The sequence below is a fragment of the Asparagus officinalis genome, chromosome 3 (genome assembly GCF_001876935.1).
Source record: "Asparagus officinalis chromosome 3, Aspof.V1, whole genome shotgun sequence".
In the NCBI taxonomy this organism is placed as follows: domain Eukaryota; kingdom Viridiplantae; phylum Streptophyta; class Magnoliopsida; order Asparagales; family Asparagaceae; genus Asparagus; species Asparagus officinalis.
Window position 1 is genome coordinate 24,185,760 of NC_033796.1, and position 14,274 is coordinate 24,200,033.

The 14,274-nt window shown below is 40.6% G+C and overlaps 1 protein-coding gene across 1 annotated transcript; it reads left to right on the forward strand.

The window, feature by feature from the left end:
- On the forward strand, positions 4,410-12,055 carry LOC109834796. The gene is made up of 6 exons (XM_020402811.1): positions 4,410-4,675; positions 5,073-5,693; positions 5,935-6,576; positions 6,797-7,262; positions 7,746-7,856; positions 11,747-12,055. Exons 1-6 carry the CDS (start codon positions 4,410-4,412, stop codon positions 12,053-12,055), a joined length of 2,415 nt encoding a protein of 804 aa, XP_020258400.1.

The following is a 14,274-nucleotide window of genomic DNA, read 5'->3' on the forward strand; positions in this document are numbered from 1 at the left end:
CGTGCGCACGTGCCGTGGCAGTGGGGCGGTGCCTCGTTAGGCATAAAGAAGAGTGGGGGGTGAAATGAGAGGGCGTTGAACACAAGACTTTCGTTTTTGAGTGTTCAAGTTGCATTGAGTATTTGATGAGAGAGATTTTTTTAGAGAGGGGGGGGAGAGAGAGAATTAAAAAAATTGGGAGAGCGCAAGAATTGCGGGGGTTGCGCCCTGAGAGAGGGACATCCTCCGCCTAAACAAATCTTCTCGGTTCCGCATTGACCGCCCGTGTTCTGTGTTTCGTACTGGGATTAGCTGGGGCCCAATGATAAGTCACGTGTAGGGCCCAAAACTCAGATACGATTTGCGGTTTGTAGTAATTGAGTCGTTTAGATTAGATTGAGAAGGTAATAGGATATCTGGCCCATTGTGGTCCTTTCACTTTTAATGTAGATTAAGCTATCTAATACAAATCTACTCAGACTAGGGCCATTTCCCACAGGGAAAAAAAAAAACAAATCAATCAGCAATCACTATCATAAATTATTTATTAAAAAAAGATAATAAATATGTCTTTTCTAATCAATGGATAGAACCTGGGCCTGTTTGTTTCGCAAAAAATTACAGAAAGTGGAGGGAAAAAATAAATTTTGATATTTTTCTCTATTTTTTGATGTTTCGTTCGTCAAAATTTGAAAAAAAAAGTGAAGGAGAAAATAAGTTGTCACCATATTATTGGATGAGATAGTAATTTTTGATGTTTTTCTCTACTTTCTTTATTTTTTGTTCTTTTTTTGTTTGGTTCATTCTTAAAACTAAGAAAATAAATGAAAGAAAATAAGCTGTCATTATATTATTGGATGATGTGACCCATACTTAGGAAAATTAATTTCCTTGTTTTTTTGGAGGAAATGGATGGAAGAAAATTTTAATGAGATGTGATGAGTTGTCACCATATTATTGGATGATGTGAGGGAGGAAATGGATGGAAGAAAATTTTAATGAGATGTGATGAGTTGTCACCATATTATTGGATGATGTGAGTAATTTTTAAAATTTTAATGAGATGTGATGAGTTGTCACCATATTATTGGATGATGTGAGTAATTTTTAAAGATGATAAAAAATAAAGGAAAGTTGGGTGCGATGAGTTAGATGAGTTGATTGATGTGACTTATTTCTTGTGTTTAATTTATTTTTAAAAGTAAGAAATGAGATGTGATGGGATGAGTTGTCACAATATTATTGGGGGGGAGTGAAGAAAATGAAGGAAAGTTGGTTAAAGAAAGTGGGGGGAAAGTAAAAAAGTGAAGGAAAGTGGGTTTTGGATTCTAGGAGAAACGAAACAAACAGGCCCTAAGTGTGAAATCAACGTTTTATGACAACTTTGAAGTTTTTTGTAAGCATTAGAAGAGATTTTATTAAATGGTATAGTTAGTCTTATCCAGATATTGATGTTTGCGAGAAAAAATTTACGAGAAAATTAAGAAGCAAATTTGTATTAATCTCCTTAACTGACTTAGGAAGAGAATGAATATAATCTCTCTTTGTAACCTCTCTCCAACCAACTTAAGAAAAGAAATTACAATTTCTCTTATCGGTTTTCCATTTTATAAAAAATTAAAGGAATCGACGAAGATCCTTCCCTTTGTTTAAAATTGGGTTCTTCTTGGTGAAGATAGAAACTTGAATCTTGTATGTTGTTTACGATCCGAGCATCTCGCTTCGTGAAACTTTGGTCTATTCATCTTGACTTCACGTCGAGAAGAACTTAAGAGGCAAGTTTTGAAACGCTAACCGAGTTTAAGAACTCTGTAAAAGAGTTGATTTTAGAAGGGAAATTAAGCCATTTTTAAATGAAAATAATTCTTCAACTGAAACACGGTTCAAAAAGCCAAAGCAAATTACTCCACAGCTTCAACAAAAGGCTTTACAAAAGCTCCAAAGAGTGCTGATCTCCAGGATGGTCCAAAAGATCATCTTGTAGCCGACTTCTCAGCTATTTATAGGGGTTAAAGGGGTGTAACCGATCCCTTAAATCACTCCTTAATGAGGGTTCAATGCCCTTAATACGTGTAAAATGGTTTTAAACCGTTTAAAACTTGTTTGAATGGGTCAAACGCGAGGTTCGCATTCTGGAAATGACCTTCGCGTCTAACTAATGAAACACTGAGCTAAGCTTTGTGTTTGAAGCTTGGAACGCTGTAGTGAGCTCCGCGTTTTGAACTTGAAATGCGAAGATGAGCTCCGCATTTTGAACTTATAACGCGATAGTGAGCTCCGTATTTTGAACATGAAACACGAAGGTGAGCTCCGCGTTTTGAAGTTGAAACGCGGGGATACCCTCGTGTTTTGGTTTGAAGAGATCGTCGAATTATAATTTCTTTTTTTTAGTGTTACAAGGATCGTCATATTGTAATTCTTGTATTCGACTCTTTGAAATATGAGAGTCATCAATTTATAACTCTCATATGCTATTGTGAAGGTCGTCAGATCGTAACATTCGTCTGTTGATGTTGAAGTCATCAGATTGTAACTTCCATTATCTATTGTCATGAAAATCGTCATATTGTAACTTTCGTTTGTTGATGTGGAAGTCTTCAAATTATAACTTCCATCATCTATTGTCATAAAAGTCGTCAGATTATAAATTTTATCAGTCGATATGAAAGTTATCATATTATAATTCTCATCATTAGTGCTTTTAAGGATCACCTATCCGTAGTAATTTTTAGACAGCCTACAATTAACATCAGTATAGGCGTCAAAATTTACCTATAGGTTCCTGCACGCAGTTCGAGACAGAGAGAGAATGATGAACGTTATTATCCGAGTCAAGGAGAATTATCTGACGCCAACAAGCGCATAAAGCTAGTCGACGAAGCATACGAATCAACGGGACGACAGAATAATAAAAAGACAATTTGATCAGGAGTTATGTTTCACCCACGAAAGACGAAGTATCACTCATGTCTCGTCCACTCCACGTGTGATTCACCCATAGGAGATTGTAGATCTCTTCTCCGCTTTCTAACGCACTTTGAATCGCGACATTCCAAGATTGGACATAAAAATTACAGGAAAAACAGTCAATGCGTGCAAAACGGAGTCTCGGTCGAAACCGAGACACATGTTGTGTCTCGGCCAAAGCCGAGACACAGGGTGTGTCTCACGCCCAGGATTGCACTTTTTGCCCATTAACCACACAGATTTCGGTATATTTTGATCCAAAGCCTCCCCAACTGATTTAAAGCTATATTGAAACATGGTTAAGTGGTTACAACCGAAGATGAGAGAAAATCGATCGTTCTTATCCGAAAATCGAGTTTCTGAAGCCTATAAATATGACCATAGGGCCTTCATTTACACAGATCCGAAATTCTCAAGTCTCGACGAAGCTCTATCGAATTGACGAGTAAGGAGCGGGAATTTTAAAGAGGAGGAAGAGATCTTGGCGAGTTCTTCAGCATAAAGAGAGGAAGAGTTCGAGAGATCTGCATCCCGTTCATCCATTTCCCTTGAGATCGCACCTAGCTGTGATTCTCGAGAAGAGTGATTGTTTCGTTGTTGTTGAGATACTCACTTTAATTTCTTGTCTCCTTTGCGAGAGAACGAAATCTTTATTCGGATCTGATCAGTTGGTGGTCCACGGTCCCGGCACCGGTAAAGATCCCGCGCAAGCAGAAGACCGATAAACGATCTCTCTGCGTGTGTTCTCAAGAAAGTTGTAATTTTTTTATATTCATTGTGTAAGGAGACTTATAAAAAGTCTTTCTTTTTTTGAACTTATTATAATAACTGAAGTTGTAATGATTCCCGCAATCTACTTTCGACGCGAACAATCAGCATTGTAATACTCAAATTATGCTAAACAAAACTAAAATGATGATAATGATGTTACAATGCTTGATCGAAACTAGACTAGTATAATAGAAATTCAAGTAACCGTTGACAATGTGAGAGCTTGATACCATATAATTTAGTCATCCGTTGACTTTACAAATGATTTGATTCAAGTTTGTATTTAATTTTAGGGAAAATTGCTTCCAGCCCCCAAAACAACACAGAACGTGCTCTGCCCCCCCCCCAAGACCTTTTCAACGTGCCTTTTACCCCCAAAACCGCCCCCGATTTTCTTCCAGCCCCCAAAACGAATCCCCAGGCCACCTTCCGTTTAAACACCGCTCGAAATGCCCAAAATACCCTTCGCAGCATGTGTTCGTCGCCCTCTCACGACGGAAACCCATCGTTTCGACTGTAGGCATTAAATGGTGATATGAATGACTTTTTTGGGGGGGAAAATTCCCATTTCCCTCCAAAATTATCATCAGATATTATCACCAGCTATATCCCCCTTCAAGCTAAGTTGTTCCTTCCACTTAATTATCCTCAATAAAAGCCTCTTCGATTCTTCAACCACTCCCTGTAATAAAATGGCGGATGGATCTCTTCTATGCGTAGTAACGAAGGCAAAAAGCAACAAAGGTGGTGACGGTGTATTCGTCGTTATCAAAGAGAATACAGAAATAATCAGCTTGAAATATCGAGTGGCGGAAAGGCTTAAAATACCAATGCAATCTCTTTCACAGAAGTTCATATGCGAAAGGGAAAAGAAATTCAGCATTTCAATTGACAATGACGACGACTTAAATTTGATGTTCGAGTATTGTCGGCGTAATGGATTTACAGACGCGAATTTGTATGCCACCTCCGCTGCGGAATCCTCAACTTCGCAGAACACGCAGACTACGCCGGAAACTGCGTAGGAATTACACTCCAGATTTCCTTTTGAGTTCACTGATAGGTTTTGCCATTAGTTGTTAACCTCATGCATTGGTTGCTTTGGTAATGTGTTGGCTGTCAAGGTTATGTTAAGCACTGGTTGTTAAAGTTATTTGTTGGCTGTTACGTATACTAGTTGGTTGCTAAGTTATGGTGTTTGATGTTAAGTATATGCGTTTGTTGTTAAGGTCACGAGTCTGCCCTTAAGTATAAGGGTTAGTTGTTAAGGATATGTGTAGGTTGTTACGTTTATGAGTTCGTTGTTAAGGTTATCAGTTCGTTGCTAAGGCTATGTATTTTGATTTATACTTCAGGACAATACCGACAGAAAATTCGCGGTGCGCAGATACCCCGTTCACCCAAACCTGTAATGATGAGCGTATTCCTAATGACAACCCCACCGGCGACTCGATCATGCTGCTGGAAGACATGCTTAATCACCAAACAAAGATCCCAACTGAGTGGCACACCTCCATACGTGAAGTTGGTCAGAAATTTGATAGTGCTGCTGAAGTTAGATTAGCACTTCAATACTATTCAATTGCTAAACGGTTCGAGTATGATTTTTACCACAATGAACAAAGACGCATAAGAGTCTATTGCCGATTCAAACACACACATGGTTGCCCTTGGATGTTGTTTGCTTCCCCGCTCAGAAATTCGTCTATCATGTCCATAAAGAATTTCGAGTCTACCCACACCTGCGGTCAACATGGAGCAAATGCTGGCAACTCAAGGGCATCAAGGAAGTTCATTGCTAGCCAAATACAAGCTGTTTTGAAGGTTAGGCCAGATCTTCGTGCGGTCGATATCAAGAACGACATGCTCTCTAATTTTGGCATCAAGATTAACTACAGTAAAGCGTGGTGGAGCAAGGAGACAGCTCAACAGGACCTGTTCGGTGACGATGATGAGGCTTACGATTCACTGAGATGGTCCTTATCTTTTTTATTCTTCTGAAATCACTCTTACCTTTTGGTTGCTAACTATACGTAGTAGTTGTTAAAGTTGGCGGTTCGACGTTAAGTGTACGTGTTGGTTGCTAACTATACGTATTAGTTGTTAAAGTTATTGGTTCGTCGTTAAGTATACGTGTTGGTCGTGAAGTTTGAAGATCATTTGTTATGGTTATGAATCCTTCGCTAAATGTACTGCTTTGTTGTTATATTCATGCAGGTATGAATCCATGGTGCATGCAACTAATCCAGGGAGTCGTGTTGTTATTGATGCTGATGACGGGAGGTTCAGGCGACTGTTCATTAGTTATAATGCCTGTATTGAAGGGTTCATTGCTGGGTGTAGGCCTCTATTGTTTTTGGATGGAACATTTATTAAAGATCGTTACAGAGGCATACTACTTAGCGCTACTGGGTATGACGGCAACCAGGGAATATTTCCCCTAGCTTATTGCGTATGCGACCAAGAGAATGAGGTTAACTGGAAATGGTTCTTACAAGGATTATGGACGTTACTGTATGATAGGGAAAATCCTTACCAACCTCCACATCGACTGGTAATGATTTCAGACGCCGACAAGGGTATCAGGGCAGCAGTCGAGGAATTCTTTCCAGATGCATTCCATTCAAGGTGTGTTCTGCATCTAGTCGAGAATTTCAAAAAAAAGATGAAGGATTTTGGGCACAAGGCAAATATCGCGACTACGTTGGGCGAGCTGTTACAATCTGCGGCTTATAAGTTCACAATATCTGAATGGGATAATGACATGAAAGAATTGGCAGCGATCGATCACAGGGCTTATGTCACTGTAATGGAATACTCCCCGGAGAGATGGGCAAACGCGCATTTTCCTGGTATAAGGTAAGATAGCTTGGTCCCGACGTTATTTTGTTACAGCACTGTTATAGTTGTTAAGGTTAGAGTTATCCTACAGTTTTCTGTTAAGGTTAGATTTTTATTGTTATGGTTAGAGTTATTCTGCTAGGGTTTTGCTGTTAAGTTTAGGATATTTGTTGTTAAGGTTAGGCCTTTAATGTTTAGTTTAAGGAATTATTGTTATTGTTAGTGCTTTGTTGTTAAGGTATGGCCATGTTACTTCAAACGTTGCTGAGTCCTTCAACAGCTGGATAAGAAAGGCACGATTGTTGCGAATCTTACCTTTGGTTGAGACCATACGGAAGCAAATAATGGAGCGCATGCATGAAAGGAGGCTATTGGGTCAGAAATGGTCTGGATACCTATGCCCGGAAGCGGAGTTGGTGCTGAGTGATAACATTCAGCATGGTAGCTGCTTGGCGATTAAACATTCGACGGAAGATATTGTGGAGGTCGAGTCCAATAAAACTTGCCGCGTAGATTTGAAGAATCGGACTTGTTCTTGCAGGTCCTGGGACATCACCCGCATTCCCTGCAAACATGCGTGCGCTGCAATTACATGGATGGGACGAGAAATTTATCAATATTGCGATTGGTACATGACTGTTGTTGCGTTCAGAGCAAGCTATGCACCGATCATCTATCCCATCCCAGATTACGAGAAGCGCTTTGTACCGCCAGAAGAGCGAGTGTTGAAGCCTCCTCTCACCAAAAAAAGACGTGGCAGACCATGCACTAGACGAATAAACAACAGGTCGCTGAACACCCGACCGGTTAAGTGCTCTCGATGCAACATGGAGGGTCACAATCGTGCAAGCTGTAACGAGCCTATATAGTTTAGCGTTTTATTGTCATGTATATGGATTTGTTGTCCTGTATATCACTACAAGTGAGAAGGTCATAGCTTGGTTGTTAAGGTGATAAACTTGGTTGTCAAGTTTATCACTTTAATGTTGACGTTTTGACTTGGTAGTTAAGGTTATTACTTGGTTGTCAAGTTTATCACTTTAATGTTGAAGTTTTGATTTGGTTGTTAAGGTTATTTTTTTGGTTGTCAAATTTATCACTTTAATGTTCAAGTTTTTGATTAATTGTTATGTTTTTTTGGTTGTTAAGTTTTTGATTAATTGTTATGTTTATTGATTAATTGTTAGCGCCCTCTTGTGGAGAGGTCCCTTGCTGTTATTCAGCAGCGTTTGGTTGTCACGGTCACCGGCGTATATTCTCTGCTACTGCATTCAATGTTCCTCCTAGTTCCCAAGGAGGTGAGTTAATATAACCTGAACACCTACCTATCCCCACATTCCACGCGGCAACACCACCATCCCTTCGCCTGTCAGCTACAGGATAGCTAACCTTAACAACCAATACAACAGATAGCTAACCTTAACAACAGGGAGCTAACGTTAGCAACCATTCCATAGTTTTGACAACAGATAGCTAACATTAACAACCAATTCATAAGCTTGACAATTAACAGCTTACCTTAACAACAGATAGCTAACCCTATTGTTAAGGAATCCATAAGCTTGACAACCAATCCACGATCTAAACAACAAAACCATAAGCTTATCAATTCACCCCCTGATCTTCTCAACCAATAAGCTATACAGTAGAGCTAAACGTTACAACAAGGAGCTACAGATAGCTACGATTCCACAAGTTCAACAACAGATAGCTAACCTTAGTAACCAATACATAAAAATTGACAACAGAGCGCTAACTTTAACAATAAATCAACAAGCCTGACAACAAAGAGTCAACCTTAGCAACCAATCCATAAACACGTAAACTTAACAACCAGTCAATAACCTTAACAGTGAGTCCATAATATTTCTTGATAAATCGTTAAACTTAACAAAACAACATGTATCCAAAAATAATTTCTTTTACAATGAACTTGCTACAACCTTATAACAAACAAATAAGCCTATCAACAACCCCGTAAACTCAACAAATAAGCTTGAATACACGATGACTACAGCATGTATTACCATTGTCTCTACTATATGTCCCATAACCGTGGGTGAATATAACTGGCTCCCTTCAATGAGCTTGTACAATAAAAAGATAGTTAAGATTCATAGGTGCGTGGAATATGATCAATTCAGATGGATCAATGTGTGATGCACCTAGGAAGGCATGCGATGCTGTTGTAGATAGTCCTCTGGCTTACGTTTACACTGTATAGCTATACAGTGTTAACGTAAGCCAGAGGACTATCTCCACCAGCATTCGCATGCCTTCCTAGGTGATTCACACATTGATGCAGCTGAATTGATGGTATTCCACGCACCTATCAATCTTAACTATCTTTTTATTGTACAAGCTCGTTGAAAAGAGCCACATGCATTCACCCACAGCTAATGGAACTAAGATCAAACCCGTTCCAGGGGATAACGTCTTCATCAGCGTGAGGGATACCCAAGATCTTCATCATTGTGCGCAAACCTCGTCGCCATGACCTTCATCGGCGTGAGGACTAGCGTTGATCTTCGGGTTTTCATGGCGAAAGGAGAACTTGAAGGTTTTGGGGAGAGGGTAGCTTTTTTTATAGAGGGTCAACAGAGAATAAATGGTAGGGGAGATCGAGGAAAGATTGCGTCGAAAGGATGTCTGCGCTATCCTGTAGCTGAACAGGCGAAGGGATGGTGAAGTTGCCGCGTGGAATGTGGGGATAGGTAGGTGTTCAGGTTATATTAACTCTCCTCCTTGGGAACTAGGAGGAACATTGAATGCAGTAGCAGAGAATATACGCCGGTGACCGTGATAAGAGCATTATCAATCAAACCGTAACCTTAACAACATAAAACTTGCGGTAAAAATTACCTTTTGGGTGCTGCCACGTGCTTCTCTTCTTCTCCTCTCTGTAGACCAAGGAGCGCTCTAGTGGCATCGTTGGACGCGCCGGTGGTGCCGGTGCTGCCCTCTAGACCTTCGCGTGGGCCTACACTTAAATTTTGAGGCGGGCTTCTGGGATGAGAATGGCTGGTTGCGATGTCCTCTAGAACATCACCAATCGCAGCCCGAGCTTCAGATTCAGCCCGCACTGCAGTTGTATGGGCTCTTTCTGAGATTTCGAACCGCTGGGCGTAATCGCTTTCGCTCAGCCCGCACTGCAGTGTATGGGCTCTTTCTGAGATTTCGAACCGCGGGGGTAATCGCTTTCGCTGCTGGTGTCGGCATTGAGGTTGGCTTTGGGGTTGAATCGCGGCCATTTGACCCTTTGCTTTGATTTCGGTTTGAGTAGGTCGGTTTGATTTAGGGCTAGGGGTTTGAATGAGGTTTCTGGAGTCGCGTTTCTTGCGAGAGGAGAGAGATGACAGGGTACGGAGCAGGAGCTAACTCATAACGGGAATTTTTTTAAAACGTAAGGGTATTTTGCGCACATTATCGAGGCGGGTTTAAACGGCGTTTACGCCTGGGATTGGTTTGGGGGTGAGAGAAATTCGGGGCCGGTTTTGGGAGCGTAAAGGAACGTTGAAATTGAAAAGGTCTTGGGGGGGCAGAGCATGTTTTGGGTTGTTTTGGGGGCTGGAAACAATTTTCCCTTAATTTTAATATTTGCTTTAACAATAAGATCTATCTCGATCACCGGTAAAAATTGCCCATGAGCCATTTGGTCGCAAAATTTTAACGTGCTCTTTTAATTTTTTAAGAGATACTCTGCTTTACATGAGTCACCCTTTTATGAACTAAAAAAATGCACCTCACGACTTATAACATATTAAGTGGTGTCATGAGAGAGATAAATCAGGAAACTCCTTTAAAAAATAACCACATTCGAAGCGTCAATAATGCTCTATAACATTAGCTTGAACCTTTCCCTAAACCCTAGCACCCTTTGCATTCCTAAACTGCCCCTATTCCTGCCCACCTTCTCTGACCCCGAGGAAAGGAATCTCGCATGATTACCGTTACTTTTTACTGGTGCTCTGTTCTCTTAATTTAACTGACACGAGCGTGAGATATAAAGCAAACGAATCCTGACCGTCCGATGAATGTACGTTGGATGATTATATTATTTGGGTCCAAACAGGACTTTTTAGTCTTTTTGGTTCGTCCCAACCATGGAAGTCAGTGACTCCTCTTTTCCAGTAGACTCTACATTAAAAAAGGTCCCCTCCCATCAAGACTTGATTTGTTCCTGTCTTCTTTGGGTCATTTCAAGGCTCTGTTGGTTGCCAACACCAATCATTTGGTACAACCTACTCCACTGGGTGACACGTGGATATAATGAATTTTGTCTGAGAGCCTTCTTTTTTTCGCGGGCTGCGTCGAGGATCCCGTAGGCGGTACGGCTCACGGTCGACAGAAATTAGTGGCTATAATGCTAATCAAACTTGAGCTCATGACCCCGGAGGATTATAATGAAACCATTAGAAAAAATTGTTTTTGTAGCCTATTAAATATGTTGATATCAAACATGATAACATTATTGTTATTAAAGATTTGCATTCACCCTCACGGCCGGGACTCACCATTTCTCGCGCAACTCTCGCGCATGTGGCACATCTTTTCTAAACTTCGGACAATTAAAGATATCTTTTTGACAATACATATGATAACTTACACATAATAGCTCTCTCATTGCAATCAGTGGCATAGCCAAGATTATTTTTTGTCATGACCGAAAAATAAAGATGGCCTACGAGTATGTCGTGAGAGAGAGAGAGGAGTGAGAAGCGGGAGAGGGAGGAGGGCTGGAGATTGTTGAGATGGAGGTCCTGGAAGAGGAGGGAGAGGAGGTTGGATCTGCGGGAGAGGGAGGTGAAGTGGGGGGAGAGGAGGGGAAGCGAGGGGAGGAGGGATAGGTCGTGGGAGAGGCGGAGTTTCTTGTCCTGTGCAGCTGTCAAGGGCAAGCAAGCTCTCGCTACGCCCCTGATTGCAATCATTTCCATAGAAGAGACTTTTTATCAGGAGTCAACAATGGCGACAAGATAAGGATTCCCATTTTTAAGGTATCGTGTGGCTTGTTATAAAGTCCAATATACCCTTACTTTATGGTGATATCATTGAGATTAAGATCAATTTTAAGTGTGGTCATTCATGAACTATCTGAAATCTTGTCTTGATAGATCTCTGGTGATCGAGGCCATCGCCAACCAGTGGCGGCGTAGCCAGAAATATTTTTTGCACTGGACGAAAACTAAAGGTGGTCGGCGGTGAGGGACTTGAAGCGACGGAGGAGGGAGAGGAGCTCGGTGAGGGAGAGGAGGGAGGCGCAGGAGAGGGAGGAGGGTTGGGGATTGTTGAGATGGAGGTCCTGGAAGAGGAGGGAGAGGAGGTTGGATCTGCGGGAGAGGGAGGTGAAGTGGCCGGAGAAGAAGGGAAGCGAGGGGAGGCGGGAGGGGGAGGTGAAGTGGGGCAGTTTCTTGCCCTGGGCAGCTGCCCAGGGCAAGACTACCCTGGCTACGCCCCTGTCGCCAACCAAATGTATCCACACTTTAGCATGGTGTTATAATGGTTAGGCAAGTAGACATTAGTCCTTGAGTTAGCCATCTCTTCCAGGGGACCATGAGCCACGTTGTCCACCAAATCAACATATGTCCTCAAGCATTGAATACTCTTTTGGTGATCCTGTTACCTGATTAAATTAATGAAATTGGCCAACAATAATATTCATGGGAGCAAACGGGACCAGGCTCGTAGACCTAATGTAGCCAGACAATCATCATGGCAAATACAAAATTTTCAGGATTTCTTACATCAAATCATGTTAACAGGCTAATTAATCAAGCTCCAAGAGGCCGGATAAGTTAGGATGCAGACTTGTCCGATTTCTCAATTTAATTTTTTTTGTAAAGATTGAGCCACCTCCATCGCTCACCAACACCCAAGCTTGAATGGATCGGGCCAACTGCCCTCTTATCACGTTATAGCAATTCTGGATGGTACAAGAGGAAAAGGAATCAGGTCATTAAAGCAAAAAACGGCAGCTATATTCGTGTAATGTGTTCTCCCGTGATCGTGCTTGCTCTTATATCATTCATCTTTTGGTTGAACCCAGCTGTGTGTTTTCATGAGCGAGTGGATGTTTGATCATCAAGGATCAAGTACGTGCTCCTACAAACTTAGGTGCGCACGAACTTTACAAAAATATTGTTTTCATGCATCCGACTCCAATTTTCTACGAGGAACGATATTAGGTCACGTAACTTCTAATAAGATAAGATGTAGACTTTGTGTGTATATATATCAATGAAGAAAGATAGTATAAAACAACTCATTACTTCCTATGATGATAAGGTGGAAAAGAGAAGGGTAAATAAATTGAGAAATACGGAAAATAGGGATTGTGCAAATGAAACCACGACTGATGTAAAACATCCAAACCAATTAATGCTAGCTATAGAAAATGTAACGAAAAGAGGTAAAAACATATTCCTATAATAGGAGGTGTAAATATATGGGTTTTAGATTGATTAAGATAAACATATTCCTATAATAGGAAGTGTAAAAATATGAGTTTTAGGTAAATTAAAAGATAGAGAGTGGGTGATAGTGTAAATAATCACCAAAATGTTTTGGTTTTAGTTCGAATTAAATTATTAATATGTAATTTTTTACTTTTCATTTTAAACAGAGGAATTTCAGACTGAAGTTATTAATTTAAAGGCTAAAGTGTTAAAAATGTTTATTGATTTGAAAGACAAAAAATGGAGAAAGCGAGATTCAGCAGGCCTAAAAACAATAATTTCCTCCAATGAATAGTTACCTAGTAACCCAATAATGTGTCTGAAAAGTAAGACTGATGAGCGAAAGCTAATTGGTAAAGTACTGATATATGATCTTTTACACAACGCACACTCAAAATATTGCGTCCTGAATTTACCACCGAACGTATCATTTCAGTGCTAGACTGGATTTTTCAGCGCCACACCAAAGTAGATCGTCATAAATCTTAGCATTACTTGTAGTTGATCTCGAACGTAAGTTATATTGGGTGATCGAACTAAGAATATTAATACTCTTGATCAAATTGCAGCAGTTTGTGTTAATCCTATTGATTATCGGAGAGAGAAAAAACTGGGTCATTCCGGGCTAGAAACGATGGCTGACATTATCTTACACACGCAAGTACAACAATGTCATAATACACGCAGCTTAATAAAAATAATAATGCTAGGGACACACCACCTACCACACCACCAACCACACCTCCTCTCCTATTACTACAGTAAACCAGGCCCCACATGAGATTTTAAATTTTTTAAAATCCCAAATGGGACCCGGTTTACTGTAGTAATGGGAGAGGATGAGTGTGGTTGGTGGTGTGGTTGATGGTGTGCCACTAGCACCACTCTTAATAAAATGTGTCAAAATCTAAGGCTCGGGCCGAGTTATTCTCTTGCGGATTCTGTTGCAATAATTCGATTGACTGATTGGTATAGTATAACTTATCTATATGATGAAGAGATGAAATTTTAACACATGAACATCAGAAAGGTAAAATCTTGCCCTCAAAAAGAAAAGAGAAAAAAGAAAAATAAAAGACAGGTAGAATCTTCTGAGAGACTCAAAACAGCTACAAAATTGAGTATTGGGCAGGGCCCATCCCAATTTTTGTGGGCTAGATTAGTCCGTGTCGAGAAATGAGGATTTAATGAGATTGGCCAACATAAGACAGACATTTTAAAGTTACGTCAAATGAGACGCTGTATGATAAACTTATTGTGATTG

Bases quoted from the DNA above. Each gene is read 5' to 3' on its own strand.
- LOC109834796 (XM_020402811.1), top strand. From the start codon at position 4,410: ATGGCGGATGGATCTCTTCTATGCGTAGTAACGAAGGCAAAAAGCAAC. The intron at 6,577-6,796 runs GTAAGATAGCTT...TTTGTTGTTAAG, and splicing joins GCGCATTTTCCTGGTATAAG to GTATGGCCATGTTACTTCAA. The intron at 7,857-11,746 runs GTGAGTTAATAT...CGAAAACTAAAG, and splicing joins TCCTCCTAGTTCCCAAGGAG to GTGGTCGGCGGTGAGGGACT.